Source organism: Lepisma saccharinum, chromosome 9, assembly GCF_977018435.1.
Source record: "Lepisma saccharinum chromosome 9, izLepSacc3.1, whole genome shotgun sequence".
Classification (NCBI taxonomy): Eukaryota; Metazoa; Arthropoda; class Insecta; order Zygentoma; family Lepismatidae; genus Lepisma; species Lepisma saccharinum.
Genome location: NC_139237.1, coordinates 68,742,258 through 68,768,567, shown reverse-complemented (window position 1 = coordinate 68,768,567; position 26,310 = coordinate 68,742,258). Strand labels below are relative to the sequence as shown.

Here is a 26,310-nt window from a genome sequence, read left to right as displayed (position 1 = left end):
TCTTTGCATATGAATATTCCAAAAATCTATCATGCGACAGTTTTTGAATATCATTGTATGAATATTGTTTGTTGCTGTATACTTAGATGGGATAATTTTATCCTCTTGTGTTTGTAGTCAAATATTTGGTTACATTGCAGCATATTTTAATATTGCTTATTATATGAATTATGCATGTTGTTAATATAATTTGTTCAATTGCACTGATTTATAATCCATGCTAGTTGATAGCTGAGGGGAAGAACTAGCTCCCTTCCCCCACACACAGATATAGAAAGAGAGGGGGGGCTGGCTAACACTTGTGAGGGGCCCATTATATACAATTTCAGTTATAACTTTTAAACCAAGTTGTTTCAGGTAGTCAATATGTTTTGAGCACATTTAAAATATTGTTTTTCATTTTGTGACCTTTCTCAACCCAATTTTTCCTCAATTGAATCCCCTTGCAGATGAAATTCTGGTCCTATTCATTGAAAGTTCTATGAGGTAGGTTTTATATTAACTTACATGGGTCACACTTTGTGATTAAATATCTCTTATTTTTTATTTCTGCACTTGTAAACACACATTACATTACATCAAAGTGTAAATGTATCGATAAAAAATATTTTTTACGTAATTCTCGAGGGGTACTGTCGGTCAAGGGCCTTGGACATTTGGACATACGATTCCTAAACCAGTCGCTCCCATACTAATAATATAAGTAATTATAAGGGTATACTTTCAATCAAAGAATCACTAACGCCCATGCGCATCCGCAGAATAATCTTTTTGGGTCGGGGTAAACGAACCCCCATAATAGCATCTCCCCCTTAAGGAAACACTCCATCCAAATGAAGTTATTATGGTCCTGCAATATTATTTTAATAATAAACACAAACAACTGTGACCGAATTAAAATTATGTGTGTGAAATATATACTTTTAAGGTGACATTGATTTTCCCGGGAATGGGGAATGGTCCCCCTTGCCCCACTGTCTGTGCATCTATGCAAACATTATTTAAAATTTTATGCTCTAAAAATTTGCTTCAATGATATTTTGAAGCTAAATTCTTAGATTTTGAGTTAATTTGAAAAATATAAAATCCGGTAGCCAGTTTTAAAAATTTTCAAAAATGAGTTGTCATATTTTCAGAAGGAATGAAAAAGAAATCTATTATATTTCTGGGTAAGTTAAACTATAATGTTAATACTTATCTAACACATCAGGCCTACTGCTTTAAAGTAGATTTATTTTCTGAATAGTAATTAAAAACACTAGTTACACAGATAATAATGGGCATGTCTATGTTACATTTTGGATATGTTTATCTCGACAGAATATACAGAACCAGATCACTTTAATGCAACATATACTACATGGTGGAGTTGTTAGCACAGTGCGTTATGAGGGCTGGGGTCCTGGGAAGGGAATGGGTGCTCTTTGCTAGTGTCCCTTCATCAATTTCATCATCACAATTTTCACGAGCTTTATATAAATATTTGGAGCAATTGAAGGTGACGGGAGTGTTCTCCGATTTATTTACTAGAGAATGTACTAACCAAATAAGTTTTCCGGATGAAGTATCAGAGGTTCTGATGTCCCGGTCACTGTTTGAAATTTGGATGTGTGTAAGGTGTAATATATTGCTTTTCATAATGGCGATATTTCTCCGGAAAGAAATGAGGAAGCCATGTTTTGTGAAATGTAGCCACCGAGTTGCGCCGAATACAGTGTGTTTGTCACTTGAAAAGGAAGGACCAGTTGAGAATGGCGGGACAGCAGTGTGAAGATTGTAAATGTTGTTAAACTGCATTGCTGGAGTGTAACTAACCTAACCTAACGTTACGTGAAATTTTCAAGTTACAGATGTAACCGGGAAATTCTAATGTCAGATTCGTGTTCAGGCAGGAGGCCTCATGTAGAAAGTATACAAAATTTCAAACAAATCGGGGAACACTCCCGTCATCTTCAATTAAGCCATATATTGTTACAGTTACCATAGAATTTAAGGTTCCTCAAGTGTCAGGTGTGCGGGAACCCTGGACAACAAATCAATAGATTTTTTTTTTAAAAAAAAGAAGTTATGTTTTACTTTGAATACCCATAAGACCCAATACCACTTTAGGAAAAAAAAACACACTAGAAACACCCATACTTACTGAGTGAGGTTCCATCCACATCTGGGATCACCACTCAATGTTAACAAATAAAATATTGTACATGCAAAAATAACCCCTAGAGGAGAAGCTAGTTGTAAAAATGTTTCACTGCATCAATTTATGACAAAATGTACCCATAATAGGCTGAAATCTTTCAATAATAAAAGTTTTGGTATGACTGAAGATGACCGGACGGGGGGGGACCCCTGTCTGATTTTCTTCATATTTGGCATACTGGTACTATTATAGTATAAGGGAAACATCCATAAATCATATATTTCGCACTTTTTTACATTGCTAACGTACTATTTTGGAATGCGGAACATTTCCTAAGGTGAAATAATTCATTTCTAACTAAGATAATGTCTATTTCTTACATTTCCGAGTACTTACTGTTACTTGTTATTTCAATTTTGTAACACATTATGGTGGGCGATAGCGTACTGGTTCAGGGAAACAGGGCTAGAGTCTAGTTTACGTCCTTCTTGCCCCTTTACAAAACCATGCTAGCGACAGCCGGCGCTCCGGTAAGTAAGTTTTTCGTTTTACACTTTCTGTCACTAACCATTCACGGGAACGAGGTATGCCTACGAGGTTAAGTCATGTTCCATTAGCACTCATTTCACCCCTAAATATGTGCTTAATCATTGAAAAATGTCCTCAGTACGTTCAATCACGCATATCCGAACAACATCGGTTTTTCTCGATTTTCTCCTCCAGAAAATTTTTCCTCGCCTTGGGATTTAGTTTGTTGAATTCCTTATACAATAACCTTTCCAACGATATATGACACGTATTCCTTATGAAAAGGACGTAAACTAAACTCTTACCGGGAAACAGTGTGTCGGACAGAGATTTTCGCAGAAAACGACATGTTTTCGCATTAAAATGGATCAAAACTACGTTCATGAACTTCCACAACGCTACAGAAAATGATTTCCGTAAGTACTTTCTCCTGTAAATTTGAAGACATCCGTTTCCCTTATACTATAATGTTACTGGCATACTTACTAATTTGAGTCCTGCTAATGACGAATCTGAAGTTAAAATTTGTCGGAAACGTCTAGTAATTGCAAGATAATTGTGAACCATTGACGCTAGCCCCACGAACCATTGATGTGTGGTTAGGTTAGGCAAACATAGTTAAGGCCTCAATTAGTGAGTATGCCAAATATGAAGAAAATCGGAGAGGGGTCCGGTCATCATTCACTTGCCCCAAAGTTTTTTTTTAGGATGAGTACAGTAACCTTTTATAAGAAAAATACCCTCCGCCCCCCAAAAAAACAAAAAAAAACAGAAGGTGGTCACTTGTACAAAATAAGCTACACCAGAAGGGCAAGAAGAAGTTAATCGTTGTGATACAGGAGTTACGCATTTGGAGCAATTATGTGGCCTTGCAGTGTTTCACTGAGTACTAAGGAATCTAAGGTTCAATGAAGACATTTCTTACGCGAAATGTACAGAAACATACGAGTCTAGTGCTAGTCTATTGTTTGCTATATACTTATTTTGTGCATTTTTGCTGCTAATAAGTAAAGAAAATCCACGATCATTCTAATGACAATTTATTTCGAAGTACAGTACAAGTGCATCACCTATTCAGTTTACGACAGGTTGTTGTTATGCACAGCTAGTAGGATAACGGGTCTAACTTACGAATGACGGTGTTTTGTGGTGTTGCGTCCGCCTTGAATACCGGTTGCATTCCAAAATGATACCTAACCTATTATCCAATTTCACAAAAACGCATTTCGTCAAGGAAAAAAATACGATAAGTCGCAAAATACAAGTAAATATTTTAGGGTTCAATGTAATTGCCAGTAAGTAAATGCTACTTTTCTGCGGACACAAACTAAAATTATTTTTGAACACAACATGCAATCTCCCACTGTTGCGAAGTGCAAAGATAAAAATAAATTAACTTATACAATGGTGTACTCACACTCACAGGATTTGTTTGTTTCATCCGTTTTTGGTCTACTACGACGTGTACCATAGCATTGGTCCTGTCACTTTGCTTTGACCTGTTAATGCTACAAACAGGCCTATTTGTTAGTCAGTCAATCGGAACCTGTCACTGAATCGCTTGAAAACTGCAATATCTTGTCTACATCGGCCGCCACAAATTTCACGGAAAATTTACATATATTTTTAAATACTTCATTCCCTCGTATTCAGTGCATCTTTGCTGATCTTATGTCACGAAATAATTTATTTTTCCTTGCACGCACTGCAAATACACATAACAAATATCAAACGTATACCCTACGCGCAGAATGACCGTGAAAGAAACAACTGTTCCTTCTCTCTACACGCCAACACAACCACGAAACGAAACGACAAACACCAACACTTGTCCAGTGTTGCCACAATCTGAGTGCACAATTTCCCTTTCCAAGGGGCAAAATTTCCCTTTTTGGACCATTTTCCCCTTCACTTAAACAAATATAATAATAATAGTAATAATAATAATAATAATATTATTAGCAGTGGTAGTAGTAGTAAAAATTTTGTTGGTCCATGATCGTATGAATAAAAAAAATGTTGCACAAATTTTTCACATACATGTAAGCTACATCGCTTTCTGCTCAGATGTCCCAGGAATTCATTAAATCGTTAATTCTAATCGTTACAATTATCCGAAGATACAGAAAAGCGACGTACAATAAACTTAAGAGAAATATAAATAGATACAGGTTTATATTCAAGTGAGCAGAAATAAGAAGGATCAGAAAAAATAAAAACGTGAATATGGAACTGGAATTTGACATAAACTGTAATTCGCGATTAAAATTACCACCTGAGCGCTAGTGTCGCTTCCAATATGGCCGCTCTAAGTAGGATAAATCTTTGTTTACATTCAGCAGCAGTACAAAATAGCAGCATGTTGTCATGACTGGTATGGTAGAAAACGTTTAAATTACGCATTATTTTTAAATATTGCGAATGCGATGTGAATTCCAGGTACTCTAACAAACGTGAAGCTGTACTGAGAACGAAATATTTAATTATGATAGGCAAAAATAACACGGAAAATGCAGACGAAACCTATGTATACGCACTGGTTGTCCAAAGCAGTGCTGTATCATCTGCACGTCATGTTGTAACTGAGGTTCTCGGAAATTATTTGAAATAAAGGAATTGAAATTGACTTGTACTTGAAAAGCTGGGACAGGAGAAAATTGCGAACATATCGTTGCAGTTCTTTCTCGAAAGAGAAAGGCTGGTTTAATAATAATATTCACGATTTCATGACCAGGCTATACTCACTGAAAAAGGACATCGTGTGATCGTACTGAATGAAACAGTAACATTAGCATGTCCACTTTTTTTCTGGTTACATTTGACATAAATTCATTCTCAAACTATTTTCATCTTCTCTCTTAATCGACTTGCACCTGTTCACAACTTCACACATACGTAATACCAGTAATACATGGACGCATTGGGTAAGACGCTATATGATTTTTCGAAAAAAAAAACCTTTATTTATAAAGTATAATTTAAAACTTTACTTTCATGGTAATATATATTTATCTCTCGAAAAATAAAGTAAGCAGACACGTGCATTCTTCGTAATTTCCTTGCTGAATTACAGTGTTATATCCCCCATAGCAATCTTCTGTCAATTACGTTTTCCCTGATTTATTAACAAATTTCATTTTGTTGATTCCACAGGGTGGAAACACATGAAAACTTTTAATTTGTTCTTACCCATAAAACGATTTAGAGCAAAAAAACAACCTGAATACTAGACCTTAGTGTCTCGCATATTCCCCATGCTTTAAACGACTTCAACACAACGTATCCTACTTAGAGTACTTCCTGAAAACCCCACCAGATGGCATATTGGTTAATTTTAATCGCGAATAATATATAGTCAGAAGTCTTAACATTTCCCTAAAATTGTGATATTTTTCATCGAAATTCCCTTTTCCCTTTTGGCTAAAAATTGTCCGAATTTCCCTGCAAAAGGGAAATTCCCTTCACGTGGCAGCAACACTGCACTTGTCTTTAGAAGAGTGGGGCATGGATGGCAGCTCTTTCAGGGATACTTGCGCAAGCGCGACAGTTACACGGCCAGCCACTTTCATGACAGAACCGTGCAGCTACAACGTTGTCACAGCCGGGAGAACCTAAGCTAAACACTTTCAGCAGCAGGCTCAGGATTGTCCATCACATGCATTTCCTTCCCACAGCATTTTCTGACTTTCAAGATGTGAAGATGTATTGAGGATCAGAGAATCAATCTAGGCAGAATGGGGGGCAGGGTGCCCCAATATGGACGGAAATCAATTCTAAGGGGGGGGGGGGGAGCAGAGCAAACATTGACCGCCGAGGGCACATGCAGGGGTCACAGATGGGCAATTGCCCTCCTCGATTTCAAATTTTATGCAAATAAAAATACATTTCCTAAAATTTTCTTGCGAGCGACCTTGGTGTATCACGTTCAGAGCCGTAGTTACGAGGCGGCGGGAGTCGGGGCATCGAACGATCTACATGAAAAAAGTTGTAAAAAGGAGAATGTTATGGTGCCCCGTGAAATGATTTGCGCCCTATTAAATCAATATAGATTTCAGTTTGCAAAAAATTGGATCTAAAAATTTTCTGTCCTTCAAAAATACAGTGTGCTTGTTTTCCATTATTAAAGTGAAATTGAACGTCTTGAAAAAAAATAATTCAGATCGTTTGTTCCAACACAAATGCTTTAGCTCTGACTTCTGCTCCTTTTTTGCGCAATTTACGAGGATAATAACGTATTTGATACTACAACTACTACTACTACTAATAATAATAATAACGTTATATTGTTGTTGTTGTTGTTATTATTATTATTATTATTATTATTATTATTATTATTATTATTATTATTGGTACGTTTATCCTGGTCCTGGTCGAGACAAAAAATTATGGTCGCACCTCCGACAACAACAACTTGTTAAATGAACACTCTTTATGCCCATTTATATGCATTTTTTTATGGTGTTTAGGTATACATTGCATACTGTGTGTGACTGATTCTCAAGAAACTATTCTCACCCTATCTCATCCCGCCAGGAAGAGCAAATAGCAACATTCAGGTCAGGGGTGCTCGCGCATCCCTTTTTGAAGAGCTTATTTTCATTCGAAAAGACTATCAACTCTATTAAACTTTGTCGTCATATTGAGCGTCGAATGTTAAGTTTTGAAGTGAGACCGCTGTTATTGTATACAACAGGCAAGTCATTGGTCGTGATCTGCAAGAAAATCTACATTTACTTCCCTGTTCATGTGCTTGTTATGGTTAAATTAAGCAAAAATTAAACAAGTTTCGGGTAGTTTTCAGTTTCTTTGGAAAATATCAAAGGGTAACAGTTCGTTATATCGGAGACACATTTAAATCGGATATTTTGTGTTTCGCATGGTTCGTACTTACCAATTGTGTATTGCGGAACATAGTTCAAAGTGCCATTGTGCTTTTTACACGAAAACAAACATAATTTTTCACATACAGAGTGATTTTTTTTATTCCTTTCTTCTCTTCCGGAACACACAATATAGCGGGCACATCTTGACTCAAGTTGTAGGTATGCAGTGTTTCAACCTTCTTCACCGAAAAATACCTACTATCGTGTTCGTCACCGGTGGAAATTATACATTATGCACGGGTAGCTGACGATAGCCCGTGAGCTGACGGAAAGCCCCACGAACCATTGACGGATAGCCCCACGAACCATTCACGGATAGCTCCACGAACTATTATGCACGGTAGCTGACGGATAGCCCCACCAACCATTCACGGATAGCCCCACGGACCATTCACGGATAGCCCCACTAACCATTTCCATAAGGTTAGGTTAGGTTTGGTTGGGTTAGGCAAACATAGTAAAAAAATGAGTTTGAAACACTAACAATGGGTTACGTCATCGAACGTGCGGAGCATGCAGTTCACGTACGGGAAGCATGGCAATTGTGCGTCGGTGGGATATTTCTCTTGAAAAATATATGATTTGCCGGTCAAATAGGTTCCACGATGAAAGAAAATACCTCCACGAACGTTGGAAAGCTTGGAGAATCTCATTTCCGTAAGCAGTTTCTTCTGTAAAAATTAAGAAATGTGTCTCCGAACTGTTACCTTTCAAAGAACCCTTAAAAGTTAATCGGTATTCGATATAGTCACTAAAGCATGTTTCACGTTTTCTTTATTTTCAACATTGCACCCCCTAAATTTCATTCCGCACCTCCTTAGCACCCCTAGATGATTAATCCTAGCACCACCACCGCTGCTTCAGGCTGATTAGAATGCACAAAGTATACAGTTTAAAGTTCTGAAGTGTGTCGTTGGCTTTTCGAGTTGGTACAGTGGGATCCATGAGTATTACCGTGCAATTTGACCATCACTATGTTCGTGCAATTTATTTGACTGAATAAGAGCTTCAAGAAATAAAAGAAAACTCAAAACAAGCTGTTGACAACTTCTGCATTAGCATACATAAAAACCCATAGCTTAAAAACACATAGGATGTAAGAGAAAAATTAATGAAAATAGTCATGGACAATTTGCACGGTAATACTCATGGATCCCCATTGTACGTATAAGGTTATGTGGATAAAATGTTTGACAAGGATTTACGATTATTTATAATAATGGTCCGTACAGCGACTGACGGTGGTTAAGGACGCTCATAATGGCCTTGAAGTAAACATAAAAAATACGCATACGAGAGCAATTTGTCTCGCATTCAAACAATGATTGCTACAGAAAAGCGGAGCTAACCCCGTTTCGTTTTAGACATTCTTCTTCATCGTTCATTTTGGACATCTGAAAGACTACTTGGTAAACGTAATCTTGGTTGTTGTAAGTCAGAAATAATCACAACATGGATTTTTTTTTCATTACTCATATTAAAGCCGTATGTTTATGCGAGTGATATTCCTTCTGGTGGACAAATGTTCTTAATTAGAGCACAGCTGCTTCACCATCTGTCAAGGTCAAATATTCCATCCCGAGACGATCAAGAATTTTACCATTTGTTGCCGTGAAGTAATTGTACAACTTCAGGACTGGCCACACTCCAGACTCAATACGGGTCTTGTTCACATCTTGAATGGCGCAGTTGCATAGACATCACCTGCAAGGTTAAATACTTAATTTGGCGAAGCTTTGCAATTGATATAAATGCATTGGCGGATTTAGCAGGGGATATAGAGGCACGTGCTCCCCGCCCCGGCAAAAACCATGCCGCAGTATTCTGAAAAGCAGTGGTGCCCACAGGGGGGGGGGGAGTATTCATGACGCGTAATGGGAAGTTTTGGGGGCGAGGGACACAATTTTATTGTTTAGCTAACAATTCTTCTTCACCCAAAAATAGGGGGGAAGGTTTCGTTTGATTGACTTGTTATTGCTTTTTAGCTATGTTGTGGTTATTATGTACAGTTTTTCTACCTACCTGTGGCTGATCGCGGCGATAGGGTTGAAATGAAACACCACCTCTTATGCCTTTAGAATCGGTTTGGAAAGGTGGAGGGGGGGGGGCATGCTGTTCGCATTAATACAAGCTTAGTTAAGCAGACAAATTGTTAAGAATAAGGTTCGGTACACTATCAATGGCAGTGAGCCTGAGCTGTGTGGTTTTATGTTAGCAAACATGAAAGTGAGCTGTGCTTTTTCTTTCTTTAGTCTTTTAATTTCATGCGTAAACATACATATATTGCTTAAATATATAACTGTATTATATTGTTCCGCAATTTTTTGTCTGACCAAAATAATGTGAGTAAATAACTCGGCATGTTCTACTTTTTTTGGGGGAGTGCGTCACAGGCTTTGGGGGGAGGGCACCCCTGATGAAAAGGGATGACATTCCTATATCCTCGAGCAACATAAAATAAAATTCTTCAATAATATACTTTCCAAGCTGCCAAATAACAGAAATAATCAGTAAACTATATTGGAAGTCAATGCTTATCTTTGTTGCTAAAAGAAAAAAAAATCCCCCGAAGGTTTTTGGTGGGGGGGGGGGTAGGTTAACATTTTTGGTAGAGGGAAATCTCCCTGCCCCACACCTCAACCCTTCAGGATTTCGTATACCAGTCTTGGTTAGCCTACCCGAGCTCTGACTCGGATTTCGGGAGGAAAAGATAAGAATATATGCTAGTAATTGTTGACCCAAAGATCTTCATGTTGTTACTTTAAATTCAGGCAAACTTTTCATTCAAAACCACAAAAGATAACCATGGTAATTTTGTTGACAAAGCATGATAACCTGTGTTTCAAGATTGTTATCTGTATGTATAGTGTAGTATATTATATTTACTTTGTCGGAATTCGTTTCCATTATGTCAGTGATAATAAACAAATAGGTACAGAGACTGGAGTACACATGGGGGGGGGGGGAGCTGATGAGGCTATACCCAGTGGTGCAACCACAGGAGGGGCAGGGAGCATTGCCGTCCCCAACCTTGGACGGAAATCTATTCCAGGGGCAGGGGGGATATTGACGGCCAAGGGCACCTGTAGGGAGCACAGAGAGGCAATTATTCCCCTCGATTCAAATTCTATGCAAATAGTACATATTTCGTAAAATTTATTGCTCGCTACGCTTGCAATGCCTTCTGCTCTCAGTGTTATCAAGTTCAGAGTCGTAGCTTTAGAAGTTAGTAAAAGAATTACTAATAAAGTTTACATTGATTACATTAAATTATGAAATTATAATTTTTGGAATTCTGGATGATTATAAACAGTTTCAAGTTTTAAATATAGCCTACTCAACACATGTGCGTTAGACAATTATGATTTTCGAAAAACGTAAAATATTTTCATTTGAATTACTCCGCTGATGTAGTGTCGACTATAGAGCCTATTCCCTCGTGTTTGTGTCTAGTCTTTTCGCTTTACTGCCTGAATTCACTGATTTTTCCGTATCGGTTCTGTCTGAAAATTATGCATAGTTTTCCGAGAAAAAATATTTGTTTCCAACCTCGTATTATAACCAAAAGCCACACAATGATTGTCACCTTTTCTTATGCTGGATATGCACTCGAATAGCATTAGTAAATAAATAATAATAATACATTTAGAATAAAATTTGTTTATTTCATTAGTTTAATAATTATTTATTGTATAACATTTATAACAGTTGTAATTATTATTATTATTATATAATATTGTAGTAGCTATAATAATATAAGATTGTAAGATCCACTGTTTTATTTTATAATTTTATATAACCAATTTTGACATAGTGATGTACCTGGTTGTTTAATCGTGATCATCACTTAAATAAATATTATTATTAGAACAAAACACAGTTAATTGCACAATGATATATAACACTATGTTATTCTACAGCTTATGTATTTTTTCCGTGTAACTTTGTACTTTTTTACTTGACTTAGTGCTGTATTAGGTTTTATTCTGTGCTCAACACTTAAAATAAAAAAATAAAAGATTATTATTATTTCTACTATTCTACTTTTATTACTGGCTTTTACCCACTACAAAAGTTTCTGACAACGCGCTCTCTAAGCCATATGATAAAATTAAAGGGGTTGTGTTTGACTACACAATGTCGAAAATTATACATTTTACTGTTGTAAAATTGAAGTATTTCAATGTTTATAATTTATATAAGCTTTATTTCAACCTGCAGAAGTCTTAACACAAAACAGTTGGTAGAAGATCAACATTGCCTTGGAAAATATTAGTATTGCCCCTTACATCTTCATCCAAAGGATCCGGGAAATTGCCAATCTTTTCTAGGTACCATTGTTTCTCTATATCAATCAAAAAATTCAAGTGATCCATTTTGTATCCGATCTTTTATAAGAAAGTAAGCTCGCTGACGATCTGTATTCCACTTGTTTACATTGGAAAATTGCCCAAACTCCAAACCGGAAGTTCTTTCCCCACCATCTCTAATCGAATTATCTGATCGATTATTTTTCTTTACTCAGGAATAACCCACATACCGTAGCAAGTCTTGGGGTTGAAGATTGCAGTTGCAAACCAAAAGCTGTTAATCTCACCGTTGTCGAATGTGACCAACCCCAAGAGATGTTTCCTGAAGACTATTTTTGTATCTTGCAAGGTAAGGAAATGAAACACAGCGCTCTTGACTTCCCTTTTGATAAATGCCCTGCGAACAACGTCTAGCCGAAAAGAAGCAAGCCAAACACTGACAGAGACAAAAGACGTTACGCTCCACGCATGAAAGCTGCATTTCGTTTAGCCGTTCCTTTTGCTTCCCACATATGACGTCATTGTTGAATCTTCGGTAGCAGAAAAACGTAACTCGATATCTTTATCCTGTATATACAAGTAAAAAAAAATATCTCTTCGTATTTGTCTTCTACAAGAGATGAACTAAAGATCATGGCATAGCTTCTAAAACTGTCTTGAACGCTGCCAGAGAAAAATGCTACAAGACGGACACCATGACGGAAAGAAGAACAAGGGGAAAGCATGCACTTCATGGCTTAGTGATGAAGGTCACCCCTTGACAATCTTCCAAGTTGAAGAACAACCAAAAAAGTGTCGTTTACAAATGACGAACTACTCGCACGAACACACGGACGCTAGGGAAGTTAATCTTCCAGAATCTTCTTATTTCCCAAAATGACGTTATTATAAATTTTTTAAAAAAAACGCATAGGAGATTGAATTTAAAATTTTAAAATTGTTCTATATCTCGTGTATTTTTATTATATAAATACGCAATCTCGCTGCCTAACTAAGGTACCGGGTTCGATTCCCGGCCTGTCCATGGATGTTCTTTGTGAGCACCTTCGTATATTCCATCTAATCAGCATCCATTCTCTCCGTCGCGATTAGCTCTAAATTATATATTTTTTTAAAATAAAAAGCCCAAAAATAAGAAATATAGGTCGTTACGTATAGTAGTAGAACCAGTAAAGACGCAAGATAATGTGAGTGAGATGAGGATATTCAAGAAATAAATATTTACATTTGTAAAAGCCTCTATTTGTCTCGATTTTCTTTCATGTGTGTGTGTGTGTGTGTGTGTGTGGCGACTGGTCGCCCGGGAGGAATTTGTTCCTGCTCATTTTTGGTGACGTCACTTGCCAAAACCAGAGTACGGGATATTTTCCACCAAAGCGACAAGCGAGACATGTCACGTGTTGCTTGATGATTTCACCAATCGAATGTAGGGTTGTACAGCTTATTATGCCGCTGTGGTGTGAAACGTTGCTGTTGATTGGTTCATTCCGAAGTGACGCCTGCCACTTGTCCATTGAGGATCGGCGGCGGGAAATGTTGTCATTGAATGGTTCGTTTTTCCAAGTGACATGGGTCACGAGTCGCTCGTCAATTCGGTGTGAATTCCCCCTAAGACAGATTTCAAATCGAAGGGACAAGTGGCACGCGACACGGGAGTTTTCCACCGAAGTGACAAGCGACGCGACCACAACTGTACAGAACGAAATAGGAACTTTCCTCATGGGTCTTCCTTGTCGCACAACAGTATTGCTACCTTGTGTTCTGACGTCAGACGAGGAGTGCCTACGAGGTTAGGTTAGGCCCGTTAGGTTAGGTCCCATTAACATAAATACAATGAAAAATTATTATTTAGGCTAAGATAACTAAACATAGCTGGCCTAACCTAACAACGTAGGCATTTAGCCTAAAATTAAAAAGCTTTCTCCCGTGACGTTACAACACAAGTTTGCTCAAGTGTTGTGCGATACGTGAGCCCCATTTCCTCATCAGTTTGTAAAAAGAATTCACTGCGCATGCGCAGTCTAATGGCTCAGTCCGAATGACACGCAAGAGCTGATCGTGCCACTTTAGTACGAAAGGCTACATTACATTACTTTCTTAAGGTTCGTTTCCCAGTGACAAGTGTCGGTTGTGACTTGTCATATGTCACTCACTCTCTAACGGGGGTTCACGGAGGGCATTCAAAATCAAAACCCGCGCCCTTGTGCCAGAGGATGCCAGTGGAGACACATTGCATAGTGGTTTACATCCCATTGTAAACAGTAGGTCCGCTCCCTATTTGGTTTATATTACTTCGCATTTCTGCCAATTTTGACTTATCGCGAAGATGAGAATGAGTGATGATATGATTAAGTTGATGAAGGGACACACAGACTTAAGCGGGGAACACCCGAAAAGTGCCCTCCTCCACCCGCATACATTCGGAGGCATACGTTATTGTCCCGGTGCCTTAAATTATGCAGGAACTTCAGTGACGCGAAATATTTATCGGATTCCCCCGTTTGTCTTTGTTATTCATTTGTAATTTTTCTTTACATATAGGTATGATATAATATCATACCAGAAAATGAACCAATGATTATTCGGAGACCAGAATAATCATTGGTTTACATTGTAAGTATGGTTAAAATGTTATTGTGTTAGATCTATAATTATTGATTACTAACTGATTAGTGTTAGATCTATAATTATTGATTACTAACTGATTACCCGGCGTTCCCCGGGTATTTAATTATCCCAATCTTCTATTAGACAGGAAAATAATGAATTCTAACTATAGTGTAAAATGTAACTAATTTTAAATGTGATCGTGAATGTCACCAATTAGCTTAGCGACTTCGAAAACTATGGACTCGACACTAATCTAGGTCATTTGTGGCATTTTATTTTTCACCCCCCTCTCACCTCCCATACCAATAAGTGATGAACTAGGAGTTGAACCGCATTGGGAGTGTCACGAAAACTATGGATTCCATTCGCAACACAGCCTGAATGTTAGACAACCCGAGAAACACTATCGTTGTGCGGATTGCATAGAGTCACGGATGTCTGCTTGTGCGGAATTTAATATCGGTGGTTCTCGATTATTTTTGCATGTCACCCCTTCCCACCCCACCCTTAGGGGTGCCAGGGGTGTCTTACCCCAAAATATTATTTCCAGATTGCAAGTGATAAGTGTACCAAGTTTGGTTGAAATTGCTCCAGGCGTTCGAGAGTTATGCCGGAACAAACAAATATACACACCCACACACACACATCCATCCGTTTCTATATATATAGATTATGATCTTAAATTTAGAGAGAATGGTTAGTAATCGGAAGGTTAATACTAGTGTAAAGTGTATGACATGATATTAAAAAAGTTAAGGGACACACACAAAAAACATCCATGCCCATGCCAGGATTCGAACCCGGAAGTCCCGGCGTTGTAGCGCGCTGAGCTAACCACTCTGCCACAGACGTCGGCTATCTGAGCACAAGTATCGTTGTTACTGAACAGAAGTAGCCATTAAGTAACTCTTACTAAAAGCTATATGAGAAGTAACAAAAAATACTGATTCGGCGTTACTTAAAACAAACAAACAAGCAAAACTTAGAACAAAAAGTTAGCAAGGGTTCAGTCATAAGCAAGCATTCTTGGCGCAATGTGAAGACCAACTTTATTTATTATTTTTCTTCTTCTGATTTTCAGAGCCCTTTGAAGTCTTTCCTGTACACTATTGGCCTTTCTATTTCATAAGGTCACGATCCAATAATGCCACAGCTTCTTAATAGACGAACAGACCGGATTGATTTAGTAATGTTGCTTATCATTTCGTTTTGAACGTCAGCGGCCATTTTCTGGCACTGAATCAAGATTCGACAGACCCTGGCTCGTAATTTTGAAGAGACGAGGAGATTTCTCATAAGACTCTCTGAACAAAAAGATACGAAATAACATTTGCACGTTGTTTACAACACTGAAATTTAGCACTTCTTCTTGAACAGAGTTGCAAGATTTGCGAATGCGAGGTCGAAAATTCACTTTCCCGAATGAAGTTGTCAATACGTTCGTATACATGAACAATGAACTATTAAAATCACTTTAAGCTTATCTAACTGTACTGTTCATCTACTCAAGTGTTGGGATTTCATGAAGTACATAATAGAGTGAAAGGAATAAACGGGTATGAAAGTTTCTCCTAAAAAGCTTATGGCGAATAGATCAAGTTTATATAATTCCCAGAATATTGTTCAAAAATAGTCATCTACTTTACTTATACTTACTACCACTACATGCTGCTTTTCCTATCGATAAAACAACGACGATGTGTAAAATTTCGAAGAAGAGTTTAGACTTTATGATTAGTCTAAACATGGAGAAAAAGTGAGAATCGTTTTAGTACAACATTTAACGTTTGCTTGAAAACTCCATACCTCCCAACATTCTCGCAGCACACCCTCCATATTGTGGTTCTAAATTAATATTTACATCCCAAACTGATTTCATTCCCTTCCAGATGAAAATCTATAAAAATGGATGTATGTGTGTATGCATGTATGTTTGTTCCGGCATAACTCTTGAAGGCCTGGAGCGATTTCAACCAAACATGGTACACATATGACTTACAATCTGGAAAGAAATACTGTGGGGATAAGACACCCCTGGAACCCCTAGGAGTGGGGATGGGAATGGGATGACATGTAAAAATAACCGAAAACGACCAATATTAGTGTGGAATCCATAGTTTTCGGGGTCGCTAAGATGAATAGTGACACTCCCAATACCGTTCAACTCCAAGTTCATCACCTATCGGCATGGGGAGTGAGAGGGGGTGAAAAGTATAATGTCAAAAATGATCTGAACGGATGACATGTAAAAATAATCGAAAAAAAAACTATATTAGTTTGGAATCCTTATCTTTCGGGGTTGTTAAGATGAACAGTGACACTCCCAATACCGTTCAATTTATTTATTCTTGCTCCTGGAGGTGAAACTAAAAATGTTGTTTATAATCAAGTTTTTAGTTAAATTAATATTACAGTGAATCTGTAAATAAATATAGTTACATTTTACACTATAGTTAGAATTCATTATTTTCCTTTCTTATAGAAGATTGGGATAAATAAATACCCGGGCAACGCCGGGTAATCAGTTAGTTATGAATAAACAGCTGTGAATACGATTTTTGTTACGACTTACTGTTAAAAACCAATGATTGATTTGTTTTATTTTACTTCCTTTTTCTGTCACGTGTGACTAATCGCGAAGAATGGTGTAAGATAAAATGGATGAAAGGTCAATCACAAACATACACACACATGGACAGCTCACAGCACAAGTTCCACAGATGATTATACTGGCTTTGAGTTTAGACGTCAGGGCTCTTTAGTCTGGAAAATGAAGGGCAGGGTGTACTAAGTGGAAGAGAGGTTGACATTTGGGTATCATCGGAAAGGGTCACCCCTTACACCCCTTAAAAGCAATGACCCTTACACCCCTTTAAGTAATGAGAGCAAAAACGTATTTCCCTTGACTTCGTCCGCCATCTTAGACGCGATAAGCAAAAATAATGCAAGCTATATTTTTGTGATTTCAGGGCACTTTATAGATATAAGCATTTGATTGTCAATAATTAACTAACAGAAAATCTTTACCAGAGCATTTGCCCTGTGAAATGGCCCATTATACCTTCTAGGTGCACCCACATGTAAGGTTGGAACTCTTGGGGCTGAGTCACACGCTGAAATGCCTTGCTCTTCTGCAATGACGTTCAGTGTCCTGAAGAATATCCAGTGACAAGGATGTCTCATGGGAATTTTTGGCATCGGATCAGGAGACAGAAGAATGGGGGAAGATGATGTGGATGCCAGGACATCAAATCTCTCCACCGCGTCTATTTATCACCTCGCAACATGGTTCCCTAAATAAAAGCTTCGTCCGATCGCTCTGTTGGGAAACTTCGAAACGTCCTCAAAACATGGTGCCAGCAGTTCCGGAACAGAATTAACCGTTGAGAAAGGTTTTATCTGCAACTACAAGCATATATTTGTATTGCTGTTTTTACTTTTCAGTATTCGTTTTTTTTTTCAGTGTTTCGACCACTAAACTTGTTTGTGAACTGAAGACTGAAGTTGTGGAAATACTTCCAGCGGAACCATTTGTGCATCTGTCTGTTAGAACTTCATGTTACGCATCGCAAATTAAGCAGAAAATTTCCAGTACGGGAAATATTGCACAACCAGAGGCGAACAGATAGGGATGTAAAATAAAGGTTAGTCAATTCATATACAGCAGTTCTACCACGATGATGATGGGGCAGGGCAAATTGTAACACGGCGAAAAGATGAAGGATTATTTTAAATGAAATATTATGAAAAATAACATTGCAGATTGTTTGTCTCTATGGCAGGGTGGTCATTGCTACGAAGCTAGAGGTCTCAGACTCGAACCCTCATCAGTTCATCCTTCATGAGCATCGTTCCGAATATCCTGAGAGGTAGAAAGGCGACGTGAAATAGAAAGAGAGATTTGACAGCTAAAAAGCAGATAATGAGGAAACGTCTTGTTTTCAGACTCGTGTCTAGTATATCATTAGTATTAGACTATAAGGATCTCTGTAGAATATCGTATCACCAAGTTTTTATTTACAAAGGTCTTTAGTATATCTCTTATGTCCGACATCTTTCAGTTTCTTACTTGCTTCTTTTTATCTGTCTGTACACATTGAAACCTAAAATATATCAATTGCAACAATAATATCGATATATTTAAATGCAAAAAGAGGATCATTTTTACCAATACAGCACTGGTTGTGAACCGACATACTTTCTCAGGTTAAAATCAAATTAAACTTGCAGTTTAATATAATAACAGCGCATCCAGCATCAAATTCCCCATGCATTTTAAATGGAGGAACAGTTGCCTCTCTAATACTCAAGGACACAACTATTGTGCTGCCACCTGCAATTAGCTTTGTCTGACCAGCCTCATTAGCCTATCTGAGCATAAAGTGGATTTAGATAAAACTGTCGACTAAAACCGGACAAAGGCGATAGGTATTGAAATTGAAATGTTGTTTTAAGTTCACTTTATGGACAGATAGACTAATCGGGACTGGACTTATAAAGTGGGATCCGAATGCAATGTGCCTTCACCGGGAATCGCAAGGCGGCGACGGTGATAGGTATATTCAAACGAAGTGTTACCGACATTTCAAATTGCAGACTGGTATAAAATCCTGAATTTTCTTATCTTTCATAGAAGAGTCTGTATAGTTTCGCAGTGTGTTACACCTCAACCACGGGAACGGTGTGTAAATTTGCTGGATCAGTCGCAAAATCGTATTTTTAGACCACCCGTTGCAGTCTAATTAAGATTTGCCAAAGACAACCTTCCGGTAGTGTCCCGTGACATGTTTATCTGATTAAGGACGCGATACGACCGGAACCCAACCTGCGAAAGTTGCAAACGCAGCGGGCCAAGTAATCATACCGCACCCAGAAGCAGAACTTGCGTGTCGGCACCAAGTTATAAACACAGCGGGTAGCCTCAACGGATAACGAATTTTCCTCTCAGTGCAAAGAGATTCACGAAATAAATATACGACGAACAACTGGGAAGTTTGTTTTGGCACCCTGCCTATAAATGCGAACGTTTCTTCCTTCCTCGATAGAGAAATCTCTCAATGTCGTATGTGTCTAATGAATTTTGTAAAACGTATTTGAAACTATCGAATCAGAGGCGAATTTTCAAAATACCACCAGCCGACCTCCGTGGCGTACTGGTTAGCACAGCACGGTACGACGACAGGGGTCCCGGGTTCAAATCCAGGCCTGGGCATGGGTGTTCTTTGCGAGTGTCCCTTCATTAATTTTATCTTACCATCATCTTCGCGGTTATCCAAAGTTGACAGAAAAGCGAAGAAAAATAAACTAAATCAATCATTCGCCCTACCCTTGCCACATTGCTGATATAGACAGGGACAGAGAAATATAAAAGAAACACTCAGATGAACTGAAAAAAAGATAGAAACACAGAGAGAGAGAGAGAGACAGGAGGGTGGGTAAGAAAAGAACAATAAGAGGGAGGAAGACAGAGACAGACAGAAGAAGGGAAAGACAGAATACTAGGGCCAGATAAGGAAAGTGACAGAGAGAGAAAAAATGAAAGAGAGGGCAGAGAGAGAGAGGTGGACAAACAAGGAAAAAGATAGGGAAGAAGATGGAGACAGACAGAACGAGGAAGAGAGAAAAGAAAAAAAGCAGACAGACAGAGGATGAAAAAGATGAAAACGAAGGGCAGACAAGAAAAGTGATAGAGAACGAAAGAAAGAAAGAGAAGAAAAGACAGGGGTAGAGAGAGATAGGGGATAGGAAGAGAGAAATGTGGACAAAAAAGAGAGAAGCAGACATACAGAGAAAGAGAAAAGGGAAGGAAAGGCGGAAACGAAAAATGATAGACAGAGAGAAAGATAAGTCATAAAAAGAGCGAGAGAGAGAGACAGGAAAAGATAGAAAATGAAGGAGAAACAAGAAAAAGAAAAAGAGAGAGACCGAAAGAAGCAGAGGAAGAGAAAGAAAGAAAGACGAAGGGTAGATAAGATGAAAAGATGGAGAGAGAGGAAAGTAAAGGCAGAATCTAAAAGAGGAAGAAAAACGCAAGAAAAAGAAAAGACATCCAGGGAGAAAGAGAAAGAAGCAGCATGTCTTCTGATAAGAGCGCAAATTAAAGGGAGGCAACGGAAAGAGAGAGAATTCCCAAGGTCGGGTTACACGGAACAACACGGCCATTTCGCTGTCGGAACTGAAAATTTGCAGTACGGTAGGAATGCGCAACGACTAGAAGCAAGAGAAAATAGTCTCTTCCGAAGAGAGGCCGTCATCAGCTGTTTCCCACGTTATCTGCTGTGCCAAGAGTCACGCTACGAGAGCATGGGAACAGGGGACGCCTGCCAACTCGCGAGGAAGAATCCGCGGATATCTCACGAAGAAACGTCTCCTTTGCGTGGAAAGCAAGGTTCCGGTTAACTGAAAACGCAACGTCGTGCCCAGGTGGAAGCAATGTTGCCAGACCATTAAGCAGCGGATGGAAAGTTTCTTTGCTCCGAAATCACACGAGCCTATATTTCCTACTGGATTTTCCAGTTGGACTTGGACTAAAGCCCCTATCACACGGAACTGGATTTCTAGTAGGAATACCCTAGTTGGCGCTGAACTAACTTTCTAGGTAGCAATCATGGCCGCCTGGCTGACTGCTTGACTGGTTTGGAGGAATAGGACATTTTCTAATTGCTACTAACTTTCTTCGGCTAGATTCTCTGGAACAGCCAATCACAGCAAAGTTTGGCCATGTGAAGATAATCTGTGAGTTTACAAAAAACCTTTTTTGTCTGTGGCTTCCGAGTGTATACAGCACAAAAGGCATGTATACAATTGAAAAAGCTAAAATATTCTTCCATACGTGTATAGTAAACGATGTAAAGTATGAGTCATTCCATGCGAAATCAACACAGCCTTTGACCTGACCATCTCCGATTTTCATGAAATTTGGGGAGTTGAAACTATGCATGGAACTTAGTAAGTATAAAAATTTTTAGTTTCGTGCGTCTTGTAATTGTTAAATTATTCAAGGTCAAAGTTAGCATAATTGCCCTTTTTGAGCCCGCTTAGCTATACTAAATGTGCTGTAACTCCGCCACTATTTTGCCTAGGAAGCTCAAATAAAGCTTATTGTACAGGGAATTGAACAAGCTTTCCAGTGATATATAACAAGCCTACCTTTGGATAAAAATATAATTTTGTCACGTGACCTTGACTTTTGACCTTGAATATCTCAAAACATGTCATTACCAAAAATCGTGAAAAAAAATATATTTAGTCCCTCATACCATACTATAAAACATATCAAAAAATCATTCTGGGACTGCAATGGGATCAGAAGATACAAAATGATATGTGTAACTATGTGACTAATAAAAGCCCCATTACATGAACTATGACGAGTCAAATGTCCCTTAACACCCCCTACAAAATGTAAAGGAGTTATCCTAGTCATAAAAGAAATAGGTTAGGCACAGGGAGATCCCTAGCCGTGTGTGTCAAGCGCAGGTCCGGCAAATTGTTGACCGCCATATTGAATTCAACGCAAAAATTTCAAAGGAAACGGGTGATGTGATATATCAAATCAGGCTAGAATTTCACGAGAAATGAAGTGACGAAGGATTTTCCAACTTATCTTTAGCCAGCAAAAAGTTATACGCATATCTTTCACTTACGATATTTGCACATTATAATGTTGTCAATGTTCCTGTGAGCACACTCGTTGACGTCTCTCACACTCGCATAGAACATTTGGTAATGTAGCATGTGTAACAACATCGCAATCAGCAACTATGCCTTCTCTCAGATGGTCAATATCAGGGACTTTTAGTGCATGCACCATTCTCTTCAAATGTTTCTGAAGATAAAAGTCCTTCTAAGATGTCAGATCTGGGGAATGTGCAGGTCTTTTAATAGATCCCCGTGTGCCCATCAATCTACCTAGAAAATTACCATGAAGAAATTGCGAAAATGTCCACATAGTGTGGTCACACTCTGTCCTGTTTCAAAACTCTCGAAAAGTGCCATATCCCGTAAGCAAGGGTGAAAAAACCTGTTCACTTAACAAATCCAAGAAGCCCTCACCATTTAAGGTTCCGTTGTTGAATATGGACCAACCATTTCCGTTCGCCATACATTATACCACATAATTAGCTTACCAGCAACAACCATTCGACTGAGCAAATCACAGGTATTGCATATTATTTTTATTAACTTCACCGTGAACATAAAAATTTGCCTCGTCACTGAAGAATTTTTCATTCCAAAGGAAGTGTCACGTAATTGTTTGAGATACTTTTCCCAATATTCTTCACTATTCAACTATTTGGTGAATGTAGCTGATTAAAATCATATGCAATGGTGCGTATACTTCTTTCTCTCCCAAGATGTCAGCATGATCTCGATGAGTTCCTAACACGTTAGGAGCATTCCAATGCTTTGTTTTTAACACCTCGAAAAGGAGAAAATGGTTACAAGCATGCAGTAATACATTTTTGCTGGTTAAATATATGTTGGAAAATCCTTCGTCACTTCATTTCTCGTGAAATTCTAGCCTGATTTGATATATCACATCACCCCTTTCCTTTCAAATTTTTGCGTTGAATTCAATATGGCGATCAACAATTTGCCGGAACTGCGCTTGACACACACGGCTAGGGATCTCCCTGTGCCTAACCTATTTCTTTCATGACCAGGATAACTCCTTTACATTTTGTAGGGGGTGTTAAAGGACTTTTGACTCGTTATAGTTCATGTAATGGGGCTTTTATCAGTCACATAGTTACACATATTATTTTGTATCTTCTGATCCCATTGCAGTCCCAGAATGATTTTTTGGTATGTTTTATAGTATGGTATGAGGGACTAAATATATTTTTTTTCACGATTTTTGGTGATGACATGTTTTGAGATATTCAAGGTCAAAAGTCAGGGTCACGTGACAAAATTATATTTTTATCCAAAGGTAGGCTTGTTATATATCACTGGAAAGCTTGTTCAATTCCCTGTACAATAAGCTTTATTTGAGCTTCCTAGGCAAAATAGTGGCGGAGTTACAGCACATTTAGTATAGCTAAGCGGGCTCAAAAAAGGAAATTTCTGCAAACTTTGACCTTGAATAATTTAACAATTACAAGACGCACGAGACTAAAAATTTTCATAGTTACTAAGTACTATGCATAGTTTCAACTCCCCAAATTTCATGAAAATCGGAGATGGTCAGGTTAAAAATTGCACATATCTGTGTTGATTTGGCATGGAATGACTCGTATGTATTTTATCAGCGCCATTCTTCTCTTCCTAAAACCATTTACTACGAAGCGATATTCCTCTCGGTTGGATAGTTATCGTATTTTAAAAGTGTGAAGTGATATGTTTTTTACATCTCACGCGGCCGCCATTATGGGAACGAAAGACTATCGACAAGTACGGTGTAACAAGTACCGTGTGAGGCGAAAACTAGCAAATGGGTAGCCAGTCAAGCGTCAACTAGAGCATTCCTACTGGATGTCCAGTTCCGTGTGATTCAGACTTAATTGTGTAGTACTTGCTCACTTATTATGTAGTACTTGCTCACTTGCTAGTTTTCTCCTCATACGATACTCGTTGTCGTACTTGTCGGTATACTTTATTTCCCACAAGGCATTGCGCAGAGCAGACAAGCTAAAAATATGGACGCGAACGTCGTAGGATAATAGCTACTGCTGTTATTATTTAAAATTAAAATAAAAAGAAAAGCATGGGCTAGAAATTTGCTCGCACGCCTCCGTGGCGGAGTGGTTAGCACAGCGCGCTACGACGTCAGGGATCCCGGGTTAGAATCCCGGTCTGGGCATGGGTGTTTGTATCTCATCAATTTCATCATATCATCACTCATCCTCATCTTCGCTATTAGCCAAAAGTGGCAGAAAAGCGAGGAAAAGTGGTAATCAAGGTGTACTCAACAATATTAATGAACTCGAGTGTTAATGTATCATATTCGCAAGTTTCATTCATAAAAAAATAATTTGTTCATCTTTATATGTGAAACATTTAATATAATGGAGGATTTTCATTATTGGCTAATCACATTTATCGTACACAAAACTCATTGATTTGGATAAATTCCTATCTCTGTTACTTTTCTTTCATCGAGCAGCGAACAAAACAACTAACACTCGGAAACCACAGACAAAAAACTTTCCCCTGCTAAACTCGCAGAGTATTTTCACATAACCAAATTTTCGCTCTGATTGGCTGTTCCACAGAATCTAGCAAAGATAGTCAGTCAGTTGCAATTAGAAGAAAACCAGTTTAGCAGCCAGCCTGGCAGCCATCATTTCTAGCGAGATAGCCAGTCCAGCGCCAACTAGGCATTTATTGGATATCCAGTTCCGTGTGATTCGGCCTTAACTCAATCACAGCTACCGTGTCCTCTGAGGTTGCTTCATTCTATTGACGAAATAACTCGCATAATATAAGTTTTCTCATGACATTAACATCATATTATTTCGCATTAGACTTCTATTACGCTTGTATTTGTTAGACATTTACGCTCTGCCGTTTGGACATACAGTCAGTATAATCCTCTGTAGGGTCGTGTGTTGTCCTGTGTTTTGTCCTTATGTGTACTGACCGCCCTTTTACAGACTCAGCTTTTAACCTACAGGTAAGGAGATTTGAGTCCTCAGATACACGTTTTGATTTTAGTTACGGTAAGGGATTAGCCACGTATAATGTGACGGGTGCAATTATCTGACGCACCGAAAGGCTTCATTTCAATCAATCCATATGTCATTATTGCAGTGCAGATTTCTTGTTTTAATTTTATCATTACCGTTAGAAACCGTAAAATCTACAATATTCTACCGTTAAAATTTAACAGCCTGCCTGTTAATTTACAAAAAGGAACACAACCGTTTTTTTTCGTGAGCGCATGTGCGTAAAAACTTTATAAACGGTCATGGCCATTACTTTCACGATAGATGGCAGTGCAAATTCAATGTTAAGACTGTCATTTGTCCGGTCATTTTGTTACAATAAGAGGGGGCACAGATCTAGGTTAATCGCGGTAATGCGACTGACCGGCGAAGAACCATTACAAGCAGGGACGTAGCTAGGCTATTTAGTTTGGGGGGGGGGAGGGGCAAATCTGAAATTTGTTCTCGTGAAACTATTACCAGAAACGAACGCTAAAAGCCAGATGGAGAAGAACTTACGAATAAGGAAAACCAGCTCAATAGATGGAAATAACATTTTTCAGAAGTATTAAACCAAGCCATAGAAGGGACAGAAGATTTGCTTGAAATACCGGAAGAAATGCTAGAATATGAAATAGATGATGAAATAACTATTAAAGAACCAACAAAAGAAGAAATTAAAAAAGCACTGAGAGAACAAAACATTGGTAAAGCAGCTGGAATTGATAACATTCCACCAGAAATTCTCAAAGACATGGAGATGACAATAGAAATATTACAACCACTTTTTGCGAAAATATGGAAAACAAAATCAATACTAGAAGATTGGAAAAGAGATTTACTAGTAAAAATACCTAAAATGGAGATATTACCAACTGCAACAACTGGAGAGGCATAACACTACTTTCAGTTCCTAGCAAAGTTCTAAGTAGAATTATTTTAAACCGAATTAAAGGATGCATTGAGAAAAAGATCCGGAGAGAACAAGCAGGCTTTCGAAGCAACCGTTCCTGTATAGATCAGATAAATACACTGCGTATTATTATAGAACAGAGTATGGAATACTTCTCTAATCTGTACCTTATGTTTGTGGACTTCCAGAAAAAAATTGACTCTGTAAATAGAATGAAAATGTGGAGAATTGAAAAGGAAAATGGCATTCTAGCATATATGATAGCCCTTATTAAACA

The 26,310-nt window shown here is 38.2% G+C and overlaps 1 protein-coding gene across 4 annotated transcripts in view; it reads right to left on the bottom strand.

Annotated features, from left to right (window-relative positions):
• The window catches only part of LOC145992114 (calcium release-activated calcium channel protein 1-like), a 75,896-nt gene that overhangs the window by 20,044 nt on the left and 29,542 nt on the right, over nt 1-26,310 (bottom strand). For 2 of the 4 annotated variants that reach the window (XR_014442127.1, XM_083128359.1), the window contains exon 1: nt 4,086-4,468. The exons of 1 other annotated variant lie outside the window; for it this stretch is intronic. Coding sequence is in view for 2 of the 3 variants with exons in the window: in XM_083128359.1 (XP_082984485.1) it covers nt 4,086-4,139 (54 nt within the window). In the remaining variant the exon portion in view is untranslated. Of the gene's footprint in view, nt 1-4,085; nt 4,469-26,310 lie in introns of those variants that run through there. One more of the 4 variants, XM_083128360.1, reaches the window with a different exon arrangement.